General features: G+C 43.1%; 1 protein-coding gene across 3 annotated transcripts in view; it reads right to left on the bottom strand.

Annotated features, from left to right (window-relative positions):
* Window positions 1-391: 391 nt before the first annotated feature.
* zmym2 (zinc finger, MYM-type 2) overlaps window positions 392-27,013 on the bottom strand; it is a 36,568-nt gene continuing 9,946 nt past the window's right edge. For 2 of the 3 annotated variants that reach the window (XM_080478759.1, XM_080478760.1), the window contains exons 2-24: window positions 24,869-25,567; window positions 24,277-24,445; window positions 22,249-22,403; window positions 21,121-21,269; window positions 20,857-21,019; window positions 16,694-17,195; window positions 14,946-15,061; window positions 13,835-13,960; window positions 13,391-13,541; window positions 13,000-13,172; window positions 12,744-12,909; window positions 12,585-12,613; window positions 11,596-11,737; window positions 11,346-11,467; window positions 10,102-10,252; window positions 9,772-9,990; window positions 7,788-7,912; window positions 7,516-7,708; window positions 7,274-7,416; window positions 5,546-5,660; window positions 3,928-4,170; window positions 3,172-3,310; window positions 392-2,842 (exon numbers count right to left, since the gene is read on the bottom strand). In XM_080478759.1, coding sequence (XP_080334885.1) covers window positions 2,611-2,842; window positions 3,172-3,310; window positions 3,928-4,170; window positions 5,546-5,660; window positions 7,274-7,416; window positions 7,516-7,708; window positions 7,788-7,912; window positions 9,772-9,990; window positions 10,102-10,252; window positions 11,346-11,467; window positions 11,596-11,737; window positions 12,585-12,613; window positions 12,744-12,909; window positions 13,000-13,172; window positions 13,391-13,541; window positions 13,835-13,960; window positions 14,946-15,061; window positions 16,694-17,195; window positions 20,857-21,019; window positions 21,121-21,269; window positions 22,249-22,403; window positions 24,277-24,445; window positions 24,869-25,552 — 4,407 coding nt within the window. In that variant the 5' untranslated portion in view covers window positions 25,553-25,567 and the 3' untranslated portion in view covers window positions 392-2,610. The remainder of the gene's footprint in view (window positions 2,843-3,171; window positions 3,311-3,927; window positions 4,171-5,545; window positions 5,661-7,273; window positions 7,417-7,515; window positions 7,709-7,787; window positions 7,913-9,771; window positions 9,991-10,101; window positions 10,253-11,345; window positions 11,468-11,595; window positions 11,738-12,584; window positions 12,614-12,743; window positions 12,910-12,999; window positions 13,173-13,390; window positions 13,542-13,834; window positions 13,961-14,945; window positions 15,062-16,693; window positions 17,196-20,856; window positions 21,020-21,120; window positions 21,270-22,248; window positions 22,404-24,276; window positions 24,446-24,868; window positions 25,568-27,013) is intronic. The other variant, XM_080478761.1, reaches the window with a different exon arrangement.

The raw sequence follows: 27,013 nt of genomic DNA, 5'->3' as shown, positions 1-27,013 counted from the left end.
CGAGACATCCCGACCAATGTTCTCCAACTAGATCCACTACGGCTTGTACCTGAAACCTCGCGCTGCAGTTTCAGGCGGCTAAATGCAATCGGGTGTACAAAATAAGAGAAAAACCTCTTTAGATAAAATAAAACTCTGGACGTGTATTCCCTGACCTGGTTCACCAGTTCAATACACCTCAGTGAGGAGTAGTGACGTGGCTTGTGCACTGAGGGAGCGAGTTAAACTGAGAAGATTTGAGACATTTGTTGTGTTCGTAAGAGTCAAAAGTTAACATGTGAAGGGCAGCAGCATTTCAAACAGTTAAGAGGACTGGTCGTGGAAAAATACACTTGGAAAGTTCAATATTCAGTCTAAGGATGAAGTAGAAAACAAATCCTCACTTGATTTTAATTGGACAAAACTTTAATCACAAGAACAAATTCAAATAAAACTCAAAGTAAACAAAGGGATGGGGCTCCAAATAAAAAAAGAAAACCAATGGTGTAAAACAAAATAGCTTAATTCATTTAAAAAAGTTCATTTTTGCAGAAACCCAGAAACACTCAGAAACGGTAGAAGACGCTCATCAAGACGTGTTCAGTTTGTAAACTAAATGGGGTTGAAATGAAACTTAAAAACACAGAGATGGGAACAGAAGCAGGTGAACTGTGGAAACAATCCACATCCTTCATGTATTTTGCAGGTTTCTTCACAGATTAACAAAACGAGACGCAGGCACACGACTCCTGCAGGTTTTTAAGTGAATGTCAGATGGGAAGGAATGGACACCCTTAAAAACCCTAACATGAGGCAAGTCAAGTCCAATTCATTAAAAATAAATACTTTGTCGTGATTTTTTTTAAATTTTCTTTTTTTTTTTTTAAAAAAAGGCTTCTCAGGAGGTGCATCTTCAAGCTGAAGTTTTCTACAGTGTCCCTCTGTGCTGACCCAAGTTCAAGATATTTACACATCAAAAGCAACGCGATCAGGGCTTTAGTACGCGTGTGGTGCTACATCGCATGAGTGACGGTTCCCCTAAAGTCCTATAAAGAAATGCAGCATGTAGGTGGGGAGCCTCTCCCCTGCGCCACAGCCTCCTGTCCAGTTCCTCTGTGGCGCAACGGCTTCGCCTGAGAGCAACACCGAGAGGAAGAGCGGCGAGCGAGAGAGAATGAAAGTAGCCCAGTTTCAGGAGGAGCGCTGCAGCAGGTCGCGCCGTGCGGGAGGAAGAAGCCACTCGTCAAAACTCCAGGAACACAACGGCCGGTCGGAAGGTCGGCACAGACGGCCCGAGTGGTGAAACTTCTGCCGGAGCCTCGCGTTCAGGTCAGACAGTCCTCAGAACCCTCCCAGGTACATTCAGCTATGGTGGGGGGGATACGGCGGTCCTGAATTAACGTTCGAATCAAAATGCTTTGAAGGCGTTCTAGCTACCCGAACAAAGAATCTCTGAAAATTCAGCAGGGCCTGCTGAAGAGTCCAGAAACATGAAACAAGAGCTTGAGCTCCGCCTGCTGGGTGGAGATTAAACCATGATCAGATCATCAGAAACTGAAAACCGGCTGAAACTTACCGTTTATTTGGTGTAAACAGCAAAACAAGAGCTGAAACTTCCTGCTGTTAAAATGCTGTTTATCTAATTGGTCGTTCTTGCAAACAAGAACATTTCCCAAACCGAAATGGAGTTCAGACCTAAATTTATAGTTTGGATTTGTACGTTCAACGAGCCTTTAAAATCATAACCTTTATTTTAATGGAAGAGTTTTACAATGAGGTAGTCCTTGACCTTCAGAAAGCCCCGACTGTCAGATACAGTACAGCACAAACATTTTAATCATGTGGGGAAAAACAGTAATAGGTGTCAAAAATAGAAGTGATTAGAGGGAGGTTGTTTTGTCAAAATGTGCAAATTGAACCGGAGACAGACAATATTTGATGTGACCACCCTTCAAACCATCAAGCTCATTTATCTTTAGTTTCTGACAAGAACTGTAACTTCATTTAAAATGTCATTTTTACCAAGCGGCTGCGTATGTTGGTTACAACCAGCAGCAGCAGCAGCAGCAGCTCCTCATCCTTCCCTCCTGCTGTGGTGGTTCTGGTTTCCCACACTGCCTCACATCTCCGTTAAAGTTACTCGCTCACAAGCAAAACTTCCAACAGGGAATCCGTCCCCTCCAACATCCAGTCACTCGGCTTGTCTGTGTTCTCTGTGGCTCCTCGCCCTTTTGATTCTGTGGTACATCTTGAATATCTTTGCGTACTATAAAGTCAATGCATCTCAGGATTAATAGTCGGTGCTGCGATGACCGACCGTCTTCTACCTGATTTTGTTTTGACTGTAAGAACAAACTACAGCTTCACCTCTTGTGTCCCTCATTCCTCTCCCCGTTCTGAGTCCTTGATAACGCCTCCACTGTCCTCCTCCCGTGTTTGTGTCCAGGATGATTTGTTTTTGAGGCAGAAGTTCACACTCGGGTTGATCTTCACCAGCCGTTTCGTCCTGTGCCTCTTTGTCCCTCACCAGGAGGACACGGGCAAGACAAGTTAGAGAGGACGAGACGACCGGACAGCATGAGACGATAACCTGCCCTTCATCTTTTAACTGTTCAGACGTCCCAGCAGCTGCTACTCGCCCCCAATGGCTGGGCCTGTGTCCTCCTCCTCCTCCTCCTCTTCCTCCTCCTCCAGGTGTGGTTTCTCCGTGTGAATGTCCCTGACCAGGAGGACTCTGGTGAGGAGGCTCTCCAGGATACGTTGCTCCAGCGGCGTGGCGCTGAACCACAGCGGGTCGTCGAGGCTGCAGCTCGGATCCGGCTGAACGTAGAAGACGTCGAGGTGTTCTCGCAACGACGGCGGGCTGCAAGGAGCGAACGGGGAAAGAAAAGCAGAGGGAGCGAGAGAAGAGGTAAGGAAGGAAAAATGAATACGGGAGAGTGAAGGGATAGAAAGATTGAAGCAGAAAGAAAGAGGGGAGGGGAGAGAACACAATGGTTGTGTGAATTTCCTCTTGAGGAAAAAAAAAGACTTGAGGTCACAGATTAGTTTTAAGTCCTCATCTTTTAAAAGTCAACACTGCGTTTCAGGATGTGAACAGCAAAGAGTTTTAATCACAGGACTTTAAAAACACAGGAGATACCACGAATTGCTCAGAACAGAAACAGTCTTGTTAGCGGATACTGAACCCACCACTTGGATCTGTAGAGCTCGTAGAGGCGACACTCGTGCTTTCGAACCGGACAGGAGCTGGCGGAGCTTCCCGAGTCTCCATCAGCATCTTGACCGACGTCCTTCAAGCTACGTTTCCTTTTTCCAGACTCCGTTTGCACTGAAGGTCGACAACAAATATTCACAAGGTGAGTTACCGGAAGATGTGAAAAATACGACATTGAGCTCAATTTCTGTATTTTATTGTGTAATAATGTCATTAAAGATACAGATAAATTATCTGGTTGTTATAAGGTAAATATAATTCATGTACGTCAAGCAGGTGGTGATGGGGTGGTGGTGTTGGTGTCAACATTTTAAAAATATGGCCGTGGTTGTACGATTTTATGGGTTCAAACTTCAAGGGGTGCGTACATGAGGGGTTAGACGTGTTCAAACATGAGCACATTGCCACTCAGGACCATGTCCAGACTTCTAAAGATGTCAAATCTACATTAAATAATTTTTTGCAAAATAGTACAATGCCCAAGTCGTGAGTAAAAAAAAACCCTCTGACAGTAGGGGGCAGTACTGAGGCACTAATGTGCAAAATGAAAATCATATTAAATGCATTAGAGTTACTCAAAAGTTATCCTGCGTCTCATTTCATATCTATAAGTCGTGAAGAATTCTTTCTGTAAATACGGATATAAAGATTATAAAATCTTAGATTTCATGAGTTTTCCAGTGAACCATCCTCCATCAGAGCAGGAGAACGTGAAGACGTGTCTGGCCTACCGTGGTGGTCCTGAGAGATGGAAGGCACGCGGATGCAGACTGTGGTCTCCTTGGTAACAGGATGAACGATGTCGGGGCCGAAGACGTTGGCGAAGGAGAGGCGGAGGTGCTGCTCCACGGTGCGCAGGCCGAAGTATTTGGTGTTCAGGTAAACCAGAGAGCGCAGCAGAGCGGTGGGACTCTGCTCCCCGAGCTGCCTGCTGCTCCACAGGCTCTGCTCCTCCACCCGACCCCACAGCGAGCCTGAGGGAAGCAGCAAAACCTCGTCAGGAAACGCTGCAGTTATTAGGATTCTGGAAAAAATACCCCGTTTTGTTTCCTGTAGTTACAACTACAGGATTCTCACTTTCTACCCAGTTGCAACAAAATTCAAGCAGTGCTGAGTCAGCGTCCTCATACGACATCATGGTGCAATCACAAAGTGTCAGGATGTGAACAGCAGAGAAGTTCTAATCATTGGACGCTGATTTCGTACAGGAACGGAAACACCAGCTGACAAGCAAACAAAGTGTTTTCACTTTAACGCACCGTCACTCTATCAAAATGGTATTTATGAAGCAAGGTGGCGGTGAGGCCATGAGCGCTGTGGCTTCATCAGTGTGCAGTTTGCATGTTCTCCATGCGTGATACAAAGAGACCTCCTTTACTCAGCATTTGAATGAAAAACATAACAGCCCCCGTTTCAAGATATTTTCCAGAATGTCACTTTGTGTCCTTGTAAACAGGAGAAATGACTTCTTGAAATTCAGATCTCACAGCGAGTGCTGCTGCACTGCAGTCCACTGCTCCTGCTATGTAGAGTTAAGGTGGACCATGAATCAGAAGGGTTCAATGCAGAGAAAATGAGGTTGATAAAGTATATTTTCCTCCTTTTTCTGCACATGCTGCTTACGCTTCCCCCAGTGACCCAACACAGGAGGACATTTCTCCACAATAAGACCTCTACACCTATAAAGGCATGAATGATACAGGATACATTTTTGGTTAGACCAAGGTGCTTATCGGTCCATTCCTGACACAAAGATGAGCTTCTGTTTATTTAAGTGCCTCCTGTGGTGGAAATAACGTTTGACTGTATCGGGCACGTTTTGTCTCAACAGAAATTTTCAGTGGAAAATATGCTGCTGGAAATAAAGTTTTCTGTAAATGTATAAAACTCTCGGAATTTGCCTGTAAATTATAGAAACATAATAAACCCTTTGAAGATCAAGGAGACTTTGATCACATGCTTTTGAACATTAGAGTGAAGAATGACAAAATGCCTGCAGGGAGCAAACGGTGCAAACTCACATGACTTTTTCATTTTTAAATCTACAAGGCATGCAGACATGATGCTTTGAATGTCGTGCATTATGCAGCCCGGCTTGTTTGAGCAGGCATCCTGAGCTGCTGGTGCATCACAGTGGGGGAGGGTCTTAAATTCAAACATTCCTATTGGATGCAGAAGCAGGAAGTGAGTGCAGGATGAGTCTGCAGACATGTGACACCATTTTACAGGCAGACAAAGGAAAAGTTTAACATAGACGTCCCATCAATGTTTCTTGGGGCACAGATCGAGATAAATTAACATTTAGCCCAACGTCACAAAACAAATGTATTTTCCATTTCATACACTTACCATCAGGAAGCACACTGGGCTGCCAGTTTTTTAGAACCTTGTTAAGCTCCTCTCCAAACTGCTGGTAGCACGGGTCACTGAATAAGTCATCCTTCCGGCCTTTTGCATGTAGATGCTGCAAACATATAAAAAACTATTACAAGAATGATATCAAAAGCGTCAGGTCTGCATGCTGCTGGGAGGCTGCAAAACTTTTAGTGTCCTCATATTGAAATGATCATCACTGCTTTTCAGGATGTGAACAGCAAATGGTTCTAATCACTGGACACAGAAATACAAGAGACCTCATGAAGCAGCCAATGGAAAGAGAACGCACGCGGCCCAACCCCCACTCCAAAAAGAAAAAGAAAAAAGAAGCTTAAAACATTTTAAAACTATCAACTTCACACAAACAGAATAAATCCCCAAACTAACAAAGTCACTCTTACATTGTTTTGAGAGAAAAGTGTCCCTGGAGAGGACTGAGAACAATCCTGTGCCCTTCACTGCAGCCATGCTGCTGCTGCTGCTGCTGCTCACATGTGAGTGGAGGAAGGAAACCCTGCTGCACCACTTATATCTGTCCTACTGCAAACACTCACACTAACTTTAGTTCCTACCGCCCAGCTGACTACAGACGGAAAGACAAAGACACAAAGGAGAGTCATGGTAAATGGATTTCACTTGGATATCCCTTTTCTTCTATTGCTTGAGCAGCTCTCAAAGCACTTTATATCACTAATGACACACTCCTTTATTTTAATTCAGTTTTATACAACACAGCTGGGGGATTATTTTGAATAACATACAGCTAAAAGACTTATCCAGCTACCTTTGTTTAGTTTTTCAATCCGCCTGATGAAACCAACAAGGATATTTTGAAGGAACAATAAAGTTTTTCACAAATTCCTTAAAGGGCAGCAGAGACAACACAACACTGAGATTCAGGCTGACATATCAGTGCTGGGGCCATGGAAGCGTGCAAACTAGTAATAGCCCCAAAGCCGGGCCATCGGGGGGAGTCTGTCAAAACATACATGAAAAGATTGCAAAAAAAAGAGAAGACATTTATTGGATAATTCATTCTATTTTGCACCAGGAAGTGTCATTAAAAATTGGCTTTATGTTTAGATTTTAGTACTAATCACTACTAAATATTCAGCTTTGCAAAATTATACCATTTTACTAAATGTATACTCTGCACCACAACAAGAAAAACTTTTTAACTTTAAAGGTTATTATGAACTGGCATTACATACAGGCGCGCAAAACTTTACCTATAGTAGGTAAATGTGAAAAATAATTTATTGCCGTTATTAAACATTTTAAATTCCTTCTCACAATAACTCTTTGTGCACACCAAACACATCGCAGTGCTCAGAGGCACAAATACTTGAATCAACTCAAGAAAAGTTATTCTCTTCCAGTGAGAATATTAAGGAAACAGGAACAACCAATGACAGGCACCGTCCATCACTTACTCCCAAACCTTGACATGAGTAGATTTTACATGAATTAATACATTTGGTGCATACTTTTTTCCACAAATGCTTAAATTTATTGTTAATAGAGAACATTTTGAAATATATGTTGGTAAGAAATAATACATCTGCACTGATGTGTAATTGGACATTTTTTTCACTTGTTTTTTTTGCACATTTTAAGAGCTGACCCTAAAGTAGTAATCTGTATATAACCACATAATTCCTCTTTACCTTCTAAAAAATGTTTCTCAGCATTGGTACCAACCTGTTGGATCCCCAGACAAAGGTAGAGGATGCTGTCAGGAGAATAGCGCTCCCCACTGGGCCTGCAGACCTCCTGGACAAACCTGGACAGCGCCAGATTCAGCTCCTCAGGACTCAATGACAACAGGTAACTTTTAGGCCGGGCTGTAAGAGGCGAGAGCAGACAACCTGCAGTTGGCCAACAGATATGACGTCTCCTCGACTTTACGTGTTCACACTTAATATTACTGAGTGTCAGCTGACCTGGTTTGCAGCCGTCCTTCACTTTGGCGCCCTGTGATTGGTCAGAGGAAGACAGCGCCCAGCGCTTCCAGGCATTGATGCCATAGCGAGCTTTGAGGGGCAGTGATCGTCCATCTGGGGGTTTGCTTGTTGGGGGAGGAAAGGGGGACGATCCTGAATCTGCACTCTCTTCTACTGCCCGTCTCTTGTTTCCCTGAGAAACACACACACACGTTAACAGTTGACCTGGGTAGGTACTCCAGGGATCAGCCGTTACGCTGGTTTGTACATACTTGCTTCCTGGGTTTTGGTTGAGGAGCCGACTCCTGCAGTTCTTCCTTCTCTTCCGTCAGGACTGGAGGTAACGAGAAGCCCAGGTCGTCATCCATCCCCTCCAGAGCTGGAACAGGTTCTGAGGCTGAGATCGAGGAAAAGACAAAAACATGTTCACGCCTTTTACTGTATCATCCTCAACAGCTCTCAGTCCTTCCAAACGCCACTCGGTCTGCACGTTCACCTTCACATCATAATATACCTTTGTACCTCCCTCAGGCCAGCAGCACAGCCGTACTGCTCCACTCCGCTGATCAACTCAATCAAACCTTATTTTACCTCCATCCTCAACATATCCCAACATGAACCCACCGTCAAAATAGTTCAACAGGGTGGCTCTGGTTTCCTGTTCTACTATTCTCCAAACCTGGAAAAGCACATTATGGAAAACCAGCTGTGTCAGCATTACTCTATTTAAATTGTCCATTGCGTTGTTCTTTAGCGTATTTGAGAATTCTGTAGGAATTTTAGGAATTCATGTGATGAATTTGAATGGTTATTACTGATGTTAATGATAATATTACTAATCCTTAATGTAGGTTATATTTGTAATGTATTATGATGTTGTGTGCCTGCCTGAGGACTGCAGATGGAAACTAACCAAAGCAGCTTTTCTTTAAAGGTTAACGTTTTCTGTACATGATCCTTGAAAAATAAAAAAATAAACTATTTGTCCCACAGAGAAGCTCCTTGGCTTGTTAATCTATAGCTGACTGTTAAGGCCCAAATATGCTCAAAGCTAAACCTGCAGACAGATACGACGGGAGCCATCAGTCCATCTGCAAGCGTAATTTGGCCGTTTACAATAGGGAGCTTCTGAACAAACAGTAGTACCACGGGTGGCCTGTGGGGGCAGTGCTGTGCAGAGTAGCTCATGCATTCAGATAAAGGAACAAAGAAGACAAAAAAAATGGTGGCTCCCTTTTGAGGGAAGCGGTACGAATGTCTGGATGGATATAAGCAAATCTGTAACGTCACTTGGCCTGAGCATCGGGACAAAGAAGCTACGACAGACATTTAGCAGGACCGTTGATCGTCCATTATACTACCCTGAACTACAATGTCCTCTAATGTAATGTGCACTGTGCTGTGTCATTCTTCAAAACGAAACTGATAGCGAGAACGCGTCTGCAGATAAAAGTACTTGTTCACTTTCTTTATAATGATGATCACAGGTTGATTCACCAAAAGAAGTCAACAACAGTAGACAATTAAATATGTGAGCTTTAATTTTAACCTTATATGATAACATGAGTTGGATTAGCTCAATAGGCCACAGAGAAACAATATATATATATATCTATGGCTTTACACTCCTCTTTGGGTATTATGTCAAACCATAAAATTTCTGCAAAGAAAGGATTGATAACACTTCCAGAAATAACATAGGGAAGAACTTTATCTTAATTACTGTCCTGATCCTTTGAAACCCTTTTTAATCTCACTGTACCTGTACATGTGACAATAAAAGGCATTCTATTCTATTCTCCTGCAGACAGACATTGCATAAGAGCTGCTTCACTAAACAGAGTAAAGACATGCAGACAGAGTCAGAAACTCAACACAATCCGATATTATTTCATTATGTGAACTTGTTAGTCAAACCTTGACAAAATCTTCCAGTAGAAAAAGAACAGAAAAATAAAATGAAACATTTCAAAATAGGTTAATTAAACAAAATACAAGTATATTGGCACTTCAGCTGCTTCAAAATGAAATGTGAGAAATGCAACATGTCAATATGACGGGACAAAAAAGAAAAGAAAAGAAATGAAGCTTCATTAGGTCTAAATGCTGACGCTTCAACACATTAAAAAGTCAAATATCGCTCGTTTGATGTCTACATTTTCAAAAAAGAGCATTTAGTGTTTACGTAAGTCATTGGGGCAATCATGGTCATCACACATAATCACTATGCACATGCAAGGTCACAATCGTTTTCACCTTGAGGGAAGTCAGCCTCCAGGTCCAGGTCAGGCTCATACTTTTCATCATCCTCTTTCTCCTCGTCCTCCTCCTCTTCCTCCTCCTCCTCCTCCTCCTCCTCCTCAGGGCTGCAGCTGCTGACGGGGGATTTTTGTAGCTCATGCTCCTCCTTCACCATCACCGGCTTCACGTCTCCAGAACAGTCAGGCACGTCGCCACCTTCAAGATTTTCTGCAGCTTTATGGAAATCACATTCTTTTTTTAAAGCTCCTTTACTTGAAACGTGAGAGACATCAGGAACTTCCATCAGCTCTGTACTCATCATATTTCTGATGTGTTCTCATTCACCTGGCTTCTGATCCTCTTCCATCGTCTCCACCATGGAGGCCTGGTTGGCCTCCACGCGATTAGAGGGCACCTTGTTTTTCAGCTCACAGATAGTCTGGATGATCTGTTCTGCCCCCTGCAGGGTGGTGGGCAGGAACACAGGCACAGGAATCTGCAAGGCACACGAGGAAACATTTAGCCTGGGTGATATTTTCTCAGATTGCTGCAATCAAATCCAGCATCGACTACGTCAGACAACAATCACCCCCAGCACACTTTATTTCATATATCTGTTTTTTCTGCTGCTTCCTGTCCTCTTTATGTCCTCTGCAGTTTCCTCCCATGGTCCAGATGTGACTTTAGGGGACAATCAGTGACTCATAGGTGTGATTGAGTGCGTTTGACTGACACAGGGTGTCACCTGCCTTCACTCAGGCAGCTCGTCTACCATCCTGTGACCCAACGATGGATGGATGTTAGGGTTACTTTTAGGCACCATTTACGAAACAACATTTTCAAATGAAAACGGAAAACTTCCGTACAGTTTTGGGTTTCCGTTTTCACAACAACTGTGCTCAGACCCACTGAAAATGCAACTAATGGAAAACGCTCTAAATCCATCTCCATGTAAACGGGGGGAAAACGCTCGGGGGCTTCGCTCTCCGGGAAGATGGCAGACACGCTGCTACAGCTCATGCGCACCACGACCGAAGTAAACAGTTGTTCTGCACATGCTCAGTAGATGGACAATAACAATGTCTGCTCCAGTGTCGTGACTCCCAGTCTATATTCTCCTGATAGTTATATAATTGAAGGTCACGGTAATAACAATTCAACTCCATATAAATGTTCATGTTTATAGCAAATTGTTCTCTGTGCGTTTGTGTGTGGTTTCATCACAAAAACAACCAAGAGCACCCCCTAGTGGCCCTAAATGAAAAGTATGTTTTCAGCATTTCTGAGTAGATTGAGATCGGTTTCAAAACGTTGCCGTGTAAACTCAAAACTTTTTCGAAGTGAAAGCACAAAAACAAGTTTTTACTTAAAACATTGTCGTGAAAACGTGGCCTGAGTTTAGTTAATATCTGTTCTGTATGCAATAAAAACATTTGTACAAGTTATTAGTTGTGTACTCGAATTCTATTTTCTCAGTAAGTCCCTGTGTCTTTGTGTTTAGAAGATCAGCTGATTAAAACTTTTACTGGGATCAATAAATGATATATCTCCATACATCTATACCTATCCATCATGAAATCATGTCTTACCGGTACAGGAATGGAAACTGGAGCAGGAGTAACCTGGGAATACATATTCATAGGCATGGGGATGAAGACTGGCACAGGGATGGGTACAGGAATAAACTCCCTCTTCACGCCATCATCTACATCTATGGACACAAATATACATAATTAATATAATAAAAAAAACTTCAAATGGTTATAGAAAATAATAGGCCATGATAAAAGCATTTTTTTGCACTTGGTAGCAGTTTTTAGAGTGAGCTGCAGCTTGTACCTGTCTGTAAAAGTTTACTCTGCATGTGGGGTTTGCAGTAGGTGGCCTTGGTCAGGGTGAGAGGCTTGCAGAGCACAGCCTTGTTCTTGACATCTCTCACCAAACCTCCACCAGTGTACGCGGCAGTACTCTGGCTCACCATCTGCAATGGGGAAGTTAAAAAAAGTACACTAGTATAAATGAGTTATACGGTTGTGCAACAAATACTCAAAGCATACAAAGTTGTAATAAATATAGTAATAAACAGGGAAATAATAGGCATTGAGGATTATCAACAAAGAAATAATTCAGATATAAAACAAACATATTAAATAATCAATCATCATACAGTAATTTGTTTCACTGTTTTCTGTCCTGTTCTTTTCTCACTTTACAATCTCCAAACCCCAACTGATTGAGACATATAAATTAACGAAAACTTGTATTTTATTTCCTATTAAAAATATTTCTTGTGTTTGTTAGTCATTTCCTTCATGCTGTAAATCAGGGGTGTCAAACTCAGATCCTGGAGGGCCGCAGCCCTGCATGTTTTCCATGTCTCCCTTCTTTAACACATCTGACTGTCCTGATGGTTCATCACCACATTCAGCACAGAGCCAGATAACAAGCCGCTCTTGCAATCAGCCGTGTTGAACCAGGGAGACGTGGGAAACATGCAGGGCTGCGGCCCCGGCCCCATTTCTGAGTCTGCAGAAGGTTTCTTCCAGTAGTAGGATGGAGATTTTATTTCATCTGCCAAAGCTTCCTCGAGTGGAATTGATAGTGTAGTTTTTAACACAGAATGATCACGGCCTTGTAAAGACTGTGATGAGATCGACACTGCATAAATGTGTGTAAAGTGGCCATCTATCCATCCATCCATCCCTAATGCACCCACTTTGATGACATCCTTACATGTAAAACTGTAGAGTTTGCAGTAAAAAATGCTTCAGAAAAAATTCTAATTGAATGGTTTGATTCTATAATCCTTTTTACAAATGGTCACTTACCCCAATTTTGGCTGCTTGACCCTCAAGTCCTGAGGAGGAAATGAAATGCATCACATCTTTACGTCAGGAGAAGAGGCATGCAGTTTCATCCACTCACAAAACATTTCCTCCTTGATAGTTTAACGGAAAAAGACACACGCACGCATGCAGAGTTCTCACCCAGGCTGCTGTTCTCTGGGCCTTTCTGTGTGACCATGATGGGCTCGTTCTGCTGGCAGTAGAACTTCAGTAGACACTCCTGGTCACAGAATTGCTTCATCTCCATTCTCCACATCACCGACTCCGTCAGGCTGCCCTGCACCTTACAGCAGTCGCACCTCGCCGCCTAGTGGCCACAGACACGCCATGTCAGAGCATTCATAGCAGAGTGTCGCTGCACGGATCTGTTCTGGTTTCTTGTTGCGCATGAGCGGACCTTGTAGTACCAGTCGTGGAACTTCTTTGCGCACGTCTCGCTGCAGAAGTCCCGGGTCAAGCCGCCGAGCTGCCGTGTCAGACCTCTTTTACACAACTGGCTGCAGTGGTTACAGCTCACACACTTCAAGCCCAGCCGCTTGATGAAATCCTGCTTAAATAACAGCTTACAGCCTGGAAATATAGGGGGAAACAAAGAAATATCGATGAAATACCTGGACAGATGATAGATTTATGAGAAAACAAGACTCCAAGTCGAATATACGTTAAAAAGGAGACAAAACGGGTCAATATATGACTCCCTGGAACTGAAAAAAAGCATTGTTCACAAACTGCATAATGAAAATTACAGAGCTGTGTTAAGTATCGTGAAGAAGAGATGCAATAAGTACCTTCACTGCAGAATGGTCTCTTGACCCCAGAGAAGTTGACCATCTCGTGTAGCGTCTTTTCCTCCTGGCAGTACTCGCAAAATGTCACAATGCAGTGCAGCTTCTTGTAGTCCTCACAGCACGTCTTACTACAGAACTGGTAGACTTTGTCCTGAAGATACAGACAAGACGCATGAGATTCATGTACTGCATTGCTTCTAGAGGGAGGAGTGGAAACGCACATCTTGGATTGAAAAATGTACAACTCAACTCTATTATAATATGAATTGATCACTGTATTGCAATTACTGTATTAGTTAATCATTTTGTCCATAGAACTTAAGAAGGTTGTAAAGCAATCTCCCACGGGCGTTCATAACGAATCAAGTACCTCAAGCGTCGAGTCATTTGTGAATAATTAAGACTGTCTGCTCTCATTGTGTCATTTTTCAAGGGTCATCCTACCTCCCACTCCAAAGTTTCGGGCTTCAGGCTGAACGCTCCTCGACAGTAGTTACATTTCAGCTGGACAGTGTTGTTTGTAGTGGATAGAGGTGTCTGTCCATTGGTGGCTGGTTGAAGAGTAGCATTCTGTAGAAATGGAAATCCGCACAGTTTCACACAGTATAAATCAAGTTGTTAAACATCAACTCCTATGTATATCAAAACGCGCCAACAACACTGCAGCTAATTACATTATCGGCTTAAAAATATTCCACAGTGCATGTAGCTGGCACAAGGTGTTTTTCCAATAAGATATAAATATGCAAAATGGGCTTTTATAAGAATCACGTCACAAAGTTAATTCAGGTCCCATTCACACGACAAGATTTCAAGTGAAAATGCATCAAAACGCTGAAAGAAATGTAGTTAGTATGTGAGGCCACTAGAGGGTGCTGCTGTTTATTTCTGTAATGAAACCAGACCAGTGCATGGAACAATACGTTTTAAACATTAACAATGATGAGTACATGGACGTTCGTATGGACAGGCAAACAAGTTGGATTGTTATTACAGTGACTGTTAACTTTAAAACTACCAAGTCCCAGGAGGATCTGGACTGGGCGTCATGACGCTCTGGAGGCCGCCATGTTTGTTATTGTCCATGTGCAGAAGAACTATTTACTTCGGCCGTGATGTGCATGCACAATGACAGCGTTTCAGAAATGCTGCGTTTCCTCCCCGTTTCCACAGAGACAGCTTTGGAGCATTTTCAAAACGTTGTCGTGTAAACAGACAACCAAAACACCACGAAAGATTTCAGTTTTCACTTGAAAATATTGTGTTAAGTCTGTGTTTAATAATGATCCTTTACTCATTTATACTTGTAAAAAAGTAGAAAAATCCCAAAAAGCTAAAATAGAGGATAACTGAAGTATTGTTTACAAGTATGTTGTGTTTGACCAGGTCACTTTAACTGTTGAGTGAATAACATTATCATGGATGTAAAGTAGTTTTTAGCTGCATGCTGTTTTCCTTCAATGTGACAAACAGCTGCAACCGACCAAACATCCAGAGGACAGGATGTAAGAAATCATTTTTCCCCTCTTGTTTGAAATACCAAACGAGTCCCTACCTGAAACTTGGTAACGCACTGTGAGCTGCAAAAGTTGAGAATATTCCCCTCTGGCAGCGTGGCCTGGTACTGCGGTAATGAATTCCTCTTACAGAAGTGGCACGTGGGTTCCGTATCTGCACACAGTCATCAAACTTTCAAACATACAAAATGCATTTGGATTGAAAACAACTTTTCTATTCTTCAGCATCTGTTTTTTAGACGCTGTAGGAAAACAAGCAAGTGGTTTTAGGAACTTGCCTCGTGGCTCTGGAAGTTAAAACTGAATTTAGAGTGTAATTTCCAACATGTTGAAAATTTCAGTTGGTTATCGGGATGCAGTTCATCTCCTCTTTACCTCGACAGCTTCCAATGCTAACAACTCCTGGCGACGCTGAAAGTGACTAATTGGATGAGTACTTACCCTACATATTCAAAAGACCCTTGATTTCTGAGCATTTGGACCCACATTGCTACCTGGGCTTGTTTACTTTCCACTGTTGTCCAATAAATCCATTTACAATGCAATAAAACACGATCAAAAACAGAAAAATTTAACTTCCTCTCTATATACTTGTCACAGTATTTTTTTTTTACGCCTCCCAGGAATGGCGGAGTAATGCATCCATATTCATTACTTTTCTCCACATGATGAACATGATTTGCATAACACTCGAGGGACTTGAGGCCGAGGCAGAGGAAGCGCGAGCAACAAAGGTCACTGGAACCTTTTCAGAAGAAGAGTACCTGGAACTAAAGGTCAAAGGCAACCTCGCATCACGGACGGGCAACTTGGATCAGTCTCACTACCAGAGGGCCAATTATGAGCACAGCAAAGACTCATGGGAAATCCGGTGGCTAAATCAATGAGAAGGTCTAATTAGATGTTTATTTCAAGTAGAAAAATACACATACGTGTTTAAATCAGTGATGAAATAATCTGGTGTAATTTTAACTGATACCTTGTTCAAATGTGATTGAAATGACTGTTGTCGTACCAAGTTCATCCAAGAACCCAATCATTTAGAAATTCCATTAAAAAAGTGGGGACGAGCGCCACCAGTTACTGGCTCAACGCTCATTACGATTCTGCTGCTGCCCACAAGGAGCCTCAAACATGTCAAGCACACGCTGGGCAATTTGAGCCCATTTCTGTGATAGACTGACTTCAATCCTGACGAATTTCGGTTCTGCTTGACATCGTTTCCCGAGCTATCAAAAGAAGAGAGGAGAAAGAAACTGCGAGACAAGAGGAAAAAACTGATTTATAGATGCTGGAACTTCAGTTCAAAGTCTCTCACAGTCGACGCAGAGCCATGAGACAATTTCTTTAAATTTATCACCTGTTTTCTTGCTGCATCTGCACAAAGCAGTGACTCAGTATTAGAACAACACACAATCCTAAAAGAAAAAAAGAAAATGCTTCCTCCCATTTTTCCCCACTAAACTAACTAGCCATACGTAACATGTTTTCCTAAATATCAACATGAAATTGTGCAAAGATTGTGCACTCCACCTTCATACTGTGACAATATGAGTAACTGCGCAGTGTATTCCCAGATCTATGCTGTGTTGTTAAAAGCCCGGAAGCTCCAAATGACCAGTGGAAGTGTGCAGAACTCTACCTGCTGAGGACCGTGATGTAAACTCAAAAGAATTGAAAGTGGAGCCCTTAAGGTAAAGAAAATAAAAACATCTTTGATAAGTTTTCCCTGGAGAAAGTGCAGAGTCATTGTTTGTGTTGAAGCTGGAGAGTTCACGTTACTCACTGAAGAAGGATGTGGACACCAGCTTGCCCTTGTTCATACAGTTGACTGAGCAGTAGGAGCCCATGGTTCCACTTGCGCCCAGGCTGTGGAGCACCTCCCCGGTCTTGATAAATGTTTTGCAGGTCAGGCAGCTTGCAAGTTTGCTGTTGGCCTGTGACAAAATGGGAAAAAAAACAAACCCCAACATGTCAAAACTAGAAGAAACTAGAAATATTATTGAAAACGCTTGAATTTTCTCGCTTAAACGAAAGACACCAAACAGTTGAGCACACCCACGACCCCACATCACCTGCTTAAACTCTTTGATGCAGTTCTGACAGCAGAAGCGCTTCTGTTGCCCGTCCACCAACACAAAGTGGTTGGCCGACGCCCGACTGGGCAGGTAGTCGCCGCATTGCTCGCAGCAGTTCATGATCAGCCCGTTAGCCCTGCGGTAAACGTTGAAACACGTGTCGCTGCAGATTTTATGAGTCACATTCTTAAAGCTGACCTCGTGTCGGATCTGGAGACAAACAGAAATAAGCAGAGGAGGACAGACAGTTAAGGAGAAACGGCAATTATAGAAATGTATAGATTATTGAATACAACACAGCTTTTCCAAAATGTTGCATCCATAAAAATGGAAGGTACAAGACCATAAGCACTCACTCTCATGCCACATTTACACACACCCAGGTTTTAACAAAAACAAATATTTCCCTCTACGTTTACAAAAAAAATCTTCATTGACACGGACCTGCATAAACACCTGGTTCAGAGCTACTATGAGCAGCCACACCTGTAGGGGGCAGTGTAACGAGAAGCATGAAGCCATAATAGCCCATCAGAATCCTTGAAAAAAAAACAAAAAAAAAAACACCACGTCACAAATTGTGATGTAAATATCCGCCTCCGCCCATAGATGCAACTGGAGACAGGGAGTTTATCCAGATCTCCACTGTGGTCGGAGTTTTCAGGAATCACCGTTTGTGGTGAGTCGTAGCCGTTTTATGTATAAATGCGCAGCCCAAACGCAGAGAACTATCACTGTATTTTCAATACCCGGGTCCGTGTAAACATGGCTTCTAAATCACGTCGCCTGATCACAGGGGGTAAGTATATCTAATTTAAAAACACGTCCAAAGCGTTCAAGTGATATCGCATCAACAAATAATGAAGTTCAGTTTAACTTGAGAAACAGCAGTTTTTGAATCTGAGCATGTTTTGAGGCGGCGGTGTTGAGCTCGACTGAATTTGACCGTGTTTCTGAAAGGTCTCCTCTTCCATGTATGTGAGTTAATAAAGAGGCAAAAATACTGCAAACACAATAATATAATTCATACTAACTGGACAAAATGTGCTTATTGTGGTATCAAGACGTATTTTGCACCGTCTCTATACAGCAACAAGCTTGGATTTAAATCTCTTGTGGTTATTTTATTATAGAGATTACAGATTATTGTCCCTGGCTGCTGTGTGGTTTTGCTCTGATTGGTTGAGAGACTCCATGATGAAATTATTGACAGGTTAATTAGGTGAAGGTTTAATGATTGGCTGAATGATGGCTGCTTGGTTTGAGGTGTTTCTGGTTGACATGTGGTGCTCAGTTGGAGGGCTGGTTAATATGAATCACCCTGGGCCCGGTTGTTCTAAACTGGGTTATCGTTTAACCAGCCGTTAAATACATTTAACCGACCGTTAACTTTAACAGCACTGTTATCTTGTTGTTCAAAACTCGGTTAACTTTAACCGGGTGTTATCTAGACGTTAAAGTTAACGCACCTCCGGACCTCCACCAACTGTTTAACAGTGGTTAACTCTCACCATGGCGTTCACTGGCAGCGCTGCGTTCATGATACCAGTTCAACAAAGGAAGGATAGGGTGGAGCGTGGACTTAACTTTGATATAAGTTAATACTTTAATGAAGAGTTACGCCTCTCAGGAGCCAATAAAAGGCTCATTTTATGGCTAAAAACATCCAAGCTTTCATTTACAGTAGTTTGTAGTTTGTTTAGTAGTTACTGATGAACCAAAGGTATTGTTTTATTATAAAGAAGTTCTGTGGAGCGTCTCATGGTGGAGCAACACAGCCTCATGCAGACCTCAGCTTGTGGTCAAAACGTGAAACAAGACGTGGAAGTGAAGTTAGTTACTTTGGGCGGAGCGGCATCAGGGAAACTAACCAGTGGCGTTAACCTCACTGTTAACTTTTAACGGCGACGTCAGCTAACGGCACGACGAACATGTTCTGAACAACGCATATCTAATGGTCGGTTAGCCAACGGCGAGTTAAGGATTCAACCGGCGGTTAGGGCTTGACCAGTGTTTAAAATAACTGAGTTTTGAACAACCGGGCCCTGGTGGTTAATATATTGAAAGTTTGTTGGTTCGCTTGTTGAAAATTGGTGAAATTGGTAAAACATGATCAGTCTGTTTGTTATGCAAAGTGTACTTAATTGATTAATTGGTTGATTGGGTAAAAGTTCATAGGTGGGTTGGTTGACCGATAGTTCATAAGACATTGTTATATTTGCAAAAGCACAATGTATGATTACAGTGACTCTTGGTATTTGACACAAAAGGACGATTTGATATATTTGGGTGAGACTGAAGGCCACACGGTGGAGCGCCTGAACTCCCCCGATGTGTGAATGTGAGTGTGGTTGTCTGTCTCTGTGTTTGCCCTGCTATGGACTGGCGACCTGTCCAGGGTGTAACCTGTCCTCACCCATGTCAGCTGGGTACGGCTCCAGCGGGCCGCGACCCTGAACAGGATAAGATATAGAAGATGGACGGATGAGTGAGAGTGAACGTCTGAGCCAACCCTGAACAAACTCCCTCCAGACGGTTGGGAGATATTGTGGGAGCGAACGTGGGACAGAAAGCCGCCTGCACACATAACAGGACGCCTGTGACAAACAGCTGTGGCCAGGCAGGAGCATGAAAATCTAATTGGTAGTTCAACAGTAGAAATGGTGACTCCTAAATGACTATGCGGTGGCGGCTTTCAGCCCGTGGACCTTATGTTGGACACGCCTGCTCTAAACCGGGGTAATAACCTATTTTCTCTGAAAAATGACAAAGGTGACAGTCAAAAAATATTAACCACTTATAAGAATAAAAGGAAAATAATACTTTAAAATGTGCAACATTTTGGCTTGAAAGTAAAGTAAATTAAGGATAGAAAATAATCGAAATATTTAAATTCATCAAACATGCAGACAGCTGAAGTTACAAGGTGACAGACACACTGGCAAGTAAATAATCTGAAAGACAGAGAGAGAGAGAGAGAGAGAGAGAGAGAGAGAGAGAGAGAGAGAGAGAGAGAGAGAGAGAGAGAGAGAGAGAGAGAGAGAGAGAGAGAGAGTGTGTGCAATGAACTGGTGTTTGATTCAGGATAAAAATCAAACATCGGAATGTGGAAAACAGATTAAAAGTGACCAGATTTGAGCAGAAATTATTAATTTAATTAAAACAAACAATACTGAAGGAACGGTGACGTCCAGGTAACAGTTAAATATGTATCTGTGCACAGTGACGTGTCCGCTCCTCACAGGTTCTACTGTGTGTGTATATATATATATATATATATATATATATATATATACACACACACATATATAACAATCCTTTTATCTTTTCCTCTTGATTCAAAGTTAACTATTTACTCTACTTTTAAGAAATAAAAGAATTAGACCTTGTTTCCACCTCATTAGGTACAACTGTACAGTGTAGTGTGATCAGGTACAACAGCTCCGTCATAAACACTGGCTTTAATAGGTCATAATGTTTCTGGATCATTTCAGACATTTTAATTCATCCATTAGATAAACTTGTTTGGGGCTGTAGTTGCATTTAATTGTGAGCTTTTAATACTTTAGTCAACTCACTCGGCGTGCAAAAGAGAATTTTTTTTTGGCAAAGTTATATAAATATTGAAGTCAATTTAAAACCTCTCTGGTTTTCTCCACTGAAACTGAACATTGTAAAGTTTGTAGTAAACACTAATAAATCCCAGTACATTGGCCAGTGATTATATATGTATTTATACAGTTAAATATTTATATTTCAGTGAGGAAAAAGCAAAGTGGAAAAGTCCAGAAAAACTGCTGTGTGTGTTGTGTTGGTTGAGACAGAGGGTTCTGGATCAGTGTGTCCTGTGAGGTGCATCAGTCAGACTCACCTCTGTGAGCTTGCCGCAGACGGTACATTTTGTTTTGACGCCTGATTTCGGAGGGTTTTGCTTGTTCTCGTATGCACCCAGGCAGCCAGTGCTGCAGAACTCCTGAAAAGACTCGCTGGAGTCGACCTGGGCCACGATGGTGCCCTTCATGTTGGTGATGTCTCTGAAAGACACAACGCGGAGCAAAGGTCAACGGGCGGGGATAAACAAACCTCTTCTCAACGTGTTCCGAACAACACAGAGTTAAACTAAAACCAGACTCACTTTTTGCACATGGTGCAGCTCTTCTTGGGGGCGGGTTTGTGTGAGAAGGCAGAGAGACAGGTGGTGGAGCAGAACAGGTGCGTCGAGCCTTTACGCTGGTAGGCTGTCTGGCCTTTCTTTAAAGGCTTTTTACAATTAGCACAGGTCACCTGGAAATACACACCAGCATCGAGTTATCGAAGACCAAACTTCAGTGCAACACCTACAAACACAACATTACTGTAACACATGGCTGATGATCCTGAGCCTAGAAATACAGTTAGGCATGTGCAATGTCTTTGATTCTTAGTCCACAGGAAAGAAGAATAAATTAAGGTTTTCTGCGTTACTTCCTCCAGAAAGGCGGCGTACCGGCACTCACCAACATATAAAAGCAGAAACGTTGAAGATGAAACCATGTGTAGTTTCATATATCTGCCCTAAACTGTACAAAGTGTTATGTTGTGGTTTGCGTTGACAGGCGCATGAATAATTTTGACAAATATCAAAGTTTGCTAAGACTTGAGCCCTTGCTGGTGATTTTGACGCCCTCAAAGGGCGAGCCAGAATGCAGGCTGGTAACCACCACTGTCAATCAGAGAAATACATCAGATAACCATCTGTTTTGATCCATTTGTTAAGTAAACCAAGTCCCATTTACATGACAGCCATCCTCGGAGCCAATGATGGACTGTGAATTCATCTTAAGGACTAAATCTGGAATTTGGGTCACTAACTCAGTGGGGCAATTGGAGCTATGATGGACTCTTTCTTCTCTTAGGTTGTCAAAATTGGATTAGCACAGGTTAAACGAAGCCATGTTGAGATGGTTTTGTATGCTTTCTGTGACATAAAGCAGATGTGAGAAACTGCTTATTGTTTTATATCAAAGACATCTGCTTGTGTTTGGATTCACTGTGAGGTCCAGGCCAATCACAAAACAAAGAGGGTGAGCAGACTCAAAAACAAACTGCGGAGCAGTGAGGGAAGACTTGCAGACCACGAGTCGACAATGAACTTTGGAAAGATATACAATAGTTCATGAGTGCATTGCTTCATGTACAAAATGTATGGATACCACAGTTTTAGCTGCAGCCATTGCATTTCATACATGTTAAATACAGGACGCCTGAGACGAGGGCAGTTCACCTTGACGGTCCGGGGCTGTGGCTGGGAGCCTGAGGAGGAAGTGGCTGAGGAAGACTGGCCTGCAGGTTTGGGGAGCAAGGTGGCTGGGGACAGCGCGTCCACACCCGTCTGTTTTTGGTTGCGAGGAACTGAAGCGGACTGAGAGATCCACGAATCTGGAAAAAAAAAAAAGTCAAGGCACGTGTTTCAGAGACTTGAGAACGCTGGTGTGGGTTCAGGTCTTTAAACTTTCAGGTGAGTATAATGTCTCAGGATTACAGTCGATTAAAAGTACCAGTGTGGCTGAAAAAGCTAATTCTGTGTAGGGAAGTACTTTTAGGTCTTTTTTTGTTTTTGTAACTGCCATTTGTTGATTCAGCTACATCAGCACTTCACATTTGTAGTTCTCCACCTTTATTAGATGGATGAGTTAAAGGCGTAGCACAAGTGAACGGCACCATCTAGAGTCTGTATGGAGTTTCAAGTGGCGCTGTAGAGGAGTCGTATGTCCAGAGCACAAATGAATTCATCTGATATTGTGACGTAAAGGAAGTCAACAAGCTGAAATAAAACACAAGTGCACCTAGAATTCTCGATCACTGTGTCGAGCAACTTTACTGAACAAAATCCCCAATAGATCGTTTGCAAGTGACATTGGATTTCCCATGATCCTCTCCGATCCACTTGGGTCCGCCATCTTTTATGTACACAGCTGGATAAGAACTTCGTATCGGATTCATGTGATTTTCCCAAAATTTATCGAGGACTGAATATTCCAGATAAAGCTCGGTATCGCGGTAGGATAGAGGTGTGCGGTGGGGTTGACCCCTACAGCAATTTGTTAAAATCTGAGGATGACATCGTCCTCAAATGTAGGGACGACGTCCATGTAAATTAGTCCACAGCCTTTCGCCTCACAGCCAGAAGGTCCCAGTTAAATTTTTTTTAAATACAACAAAAAGGGTCCTAGTGCAAATCCCGGCAGGAGCCTTTCTGTGTGCAGTTTTCATGTTCTCTCTCTCTCTCCGTGTGTGCTGGTTCTCCTCCGGTACACTCCGATAGTCAATACAACCTGCACCGTGACTCTCTGAGCTACACCCCCGGCCTCCATCACCTCCTAGAGCGCTGCACTGTGTGGCTGCTGAAGACGTCCATTTGGTGAAGAAATGTCCTGTCGGAGGACTAATGAGGGACTTTTAATAAATTAACTCAGCCATCAATCTGTCCCTGCTCCAACGAGCCGACAGCGTAGACATATGCTAGTAGATTGTTCACTATATGTGCAAAGAGCCTCCAGTCTACACCATATAGTAAAACAATCTACTTTGTGGACATACACAATCTAGTATAGTTCTACTACTGTATGTCTATGTATTGGATCATTCTGTGTTGAAAATCCCCTTAAAAAAAACCCAAACACAATATGAAACCAAACATTGTAGTGAGCAGAATTGTTAGGACACCCAACGACTGCGCACATAACTCCCATTTTACACCTTCCTCAAGTTACCGCCGTGTTGTAAATAAAAGCTGTCATAAAAGATGGCGGACACTAGTGAATCAGAGAGGATCATGGGAGATTCGTGACGTCAGTGCAAACGATCAATAGTGATGTCGAGTGCCAGCTTAATGCAGAACCAATAAATACTCAAGGCCAAAAGTTGAGTAATGACCATAAAGCTGTAGCGTTCCTATGCATCAGTAAGTTCTAAATTTGAAATGAGGTAATAAATTAAGAACAAAAGGAACAATAATGAGCAATATCACTGAATAAATGTACATTTCATTTATTGCAGCGATAAAGGGCATCAAGCATTAGAAGTCCAGAAGGAAACGAGCCTTTCCCTGCAGGTTCATCATACATACTGCTGATAAAAGCAAAACAGATAAATGCGTCTTTGCACACAGTTGCAGAGATGGTGTTCCCCACTGTGAAGAATTTGATCGATGAGACGTTTACCGAAAAGTCCAGTTATGTTTGTCTTTATGTTAAAACTGCAAAAATGTTAAAGTGTCAGATTAAATTTCTTGTGTAAAAAGCATATTTACCTGTTCTGCTGTGTGTCCCTGTGTCTCCGTTCTGCACCAGCTGGCCCATGGGGCCTGAGCCCCGCCCAGGGTTGAAGGAGGCGGTTGGATGACCAGATGGGGTGTCTGGATTCAGGCTGAACGTGCTGCTGATCTGCAGACCGTTTTCTTCCACCTGGCCTTCACCCACCTGCGTGCACACATACACACGGGAGGCTGAAGTGACGCTTTCTCCACAGTGACAACCGTTAAAACAGCAAAACTCCAAAGGCATGGGTGCCATACGCTGTGCAGCGCGTGAAGCACGCCGACTCCAACTTTATCTAAATGAAGTCGCTGCCACTCGATCTTTGATGAGTAAAAATTGACATAAAATCTCAGTTCCAAGCAGCGTCAGTAGTAAGATTTCATTATCCACTTTGCCAAGAATGAACCTGCTACGCTAAAGAGAACACCTGCCTGCCACAGTGTTTACAAGTGGACGTGAAGCAGCACTTCTTGATTCAAGGTGACAAAAACAGTAGTTGTGTTTGTAAGTCCTTCATAAGCCGGAGCAAAATTAAAACTGAAGATCACCTGAATGTAAATTGGGGTATTTTCCACCGATACTTACCGGTGACTGAGCCGCCGCTTCTCCCTGCAGCGACGTCACAGAGGTTATCATCAGGTTCATGTCTGCCTGGACGTCCACTTGGTGTGGCGGAGAGCCCACTGCAGAACCCGTGCCGCTTCCTTTCTGACTGCTGGGGCCCAGCGTGGTGACACTGGCGATCCTGATCTCTGAATCTGGCTCTGTGCTGCTGAGTGTACCTGGTGAGTGTGACGCAGATGAGCCTCCAGGGGGCACTGGTGAGGGGCAGGAAGTGTCTTTCTGCTCAGAGTCCTCCTCATCGTCAATGACGATGGGCTCTGCTGCTGTGCTGGGAGGCTGTGGAGGTGCTGCAGCCACGTTGGAAGACACAGGAGAAGCGGGGCTCTTGGAAGGCGACGGTGAAGCGGACATGTCTACTGCCGCCGCTGCCAGCTCTGTGCAGTCTGTGCTGGGCGTGTCCTCCTCGGAGAAACTCGTGGCAGAAGGTTGGGGAGCCTCCTCCCCTACGAGAACCACATCGTCGTCATTATCCTCCACGCCACTCTCCTTTGTGGCTTCATTTTCCGTTACCATGGAAACGGTTTCCCCGGGCTCCTCAGCGGGAGGCGTGGCCTGCTGCTGGGGGGAGGGAGTGGCATCCATGGGCTCCACCCGCTCCCCTGCCTCCTCTGCCACGACAGGGTTTGGTTCCGACTCCCCGTCCATCACTGAGGCAACCACCTGGCGAGCCAAACAACAGGCTGTTAGCACATAGCGGATGGAGGGCACGTCACACTACTGTACGGTTTTATGGTAGCCGATAACCGTACAGGTGGCTCAGGTATCCCCAGAGGACAGGCAAGTCCCACCCACCTCATGGAGACTTTAAACGACCACCTGCTCTGCATCACAGTAGTTGTTAACAGCCCATCACAGCCATGCACATCATAGTTTAGCCGTCACCTGCTCAGGGTCGTCTCTGTTGAGCTCAGATTTCAAGCAAAACCTCCCAGCAGGTTAAAACCAGCAGTCCACACAGGGTTCATTTCCCTGGTTTCAAACATCCAGATGCAAGTGCTTTAATTTCAGGAGACTGATTTTACAGGAAAACACTGCATTCATTTATCAACTGAGACTTTGGCTGCTTTGAGTACATATACCTCATGAACGTCCCTCTGGCTTTTCTGACCCTGTCTGCCCCCCACTGTCATGTTATCCACAAAACAAGACAAAAGCTGCCTACGATAAAGGACATTAATGACACCACAATCCAGTTTTGAGATCAGTGAAACACACAGTATTTGAAAATTGCAGTTTAACTCTGAGGACAATCACAGCAATTAATTGCACTATTGACAATAGATCTGCAGTCATTTTTAAATGCACTGAGAAAAAAAATAATCGAAAATCGAAACGAAATTCAAATTTTTCTTTACAAAATCATAGATTTTTTTTTCTCGGCCAAATCACCCAGCCCTACTTTGAACCAACTTTGCTGCAAAGACTCAGCTGATCATACTAAACATCAATCTCACATGTAAGCACACGCACTTAATAACCAATTAAAATTTAGCAGAGGGAACGAGATGACAATTAAAGCTAGATCCTCTTTAAAACCTACAGGTAACCCCTTCCCTTATAAAGTTTCAGACCGTTCCTAACGCTATTGGCAGAGATGATCATGGTGCTGCTGCCCTCTATTGGCAATCAAATCTGACAATAACAACAATAAACCTTCACCGTGACCAATTTTAATATTTTGTTGTCAGCCATGCTTACCTATCACTACACTTCTTGTTTCTACTTTGCAAATCTTCCATTAAAACCTCATTTATAGTAGTTTGAAGCCTCATTTTTTGGCACATTTGACAGCGCAATAACACACCGGGAACAAAAGATCTCTGTGCACCGCTGCCACACTTCCTTTTGTCTGTATATGATAACTTTAGGAAATAGTAAATGCTGATATATTCAACAGTTTTTGAGTGTTTAGAGGACATCTACCTTTCAATACGAGTCCCAACAGACTGAAAGACGAAGTCAGGGAGGTCATTCCCGGCTTTCTTGCTTTTATCTGCACTTCCCTTCCACTGGGATACGAAATATTCTTTTATCAGGTTCATAACACAAAATATCAGCAGCAGAGAGAAAACACCATTGACGTTTCATATTACGTTGGGTATTGGT

Source organism: Lipophrys pholis, assembly GCF_963383615.2.
Source record: "Lipophrys pholis genome assembly, chromosome: 13".
Lineage (NCBI taxonomy): Eukaryota > Metazoa > Chordata > Actinopteri > Blenniiformes > Blenniidae > Lipophrys > Lipophrys pholis.
This window is presented reverse-complemented; position numbering and strand designations above follow the sequence as displayed.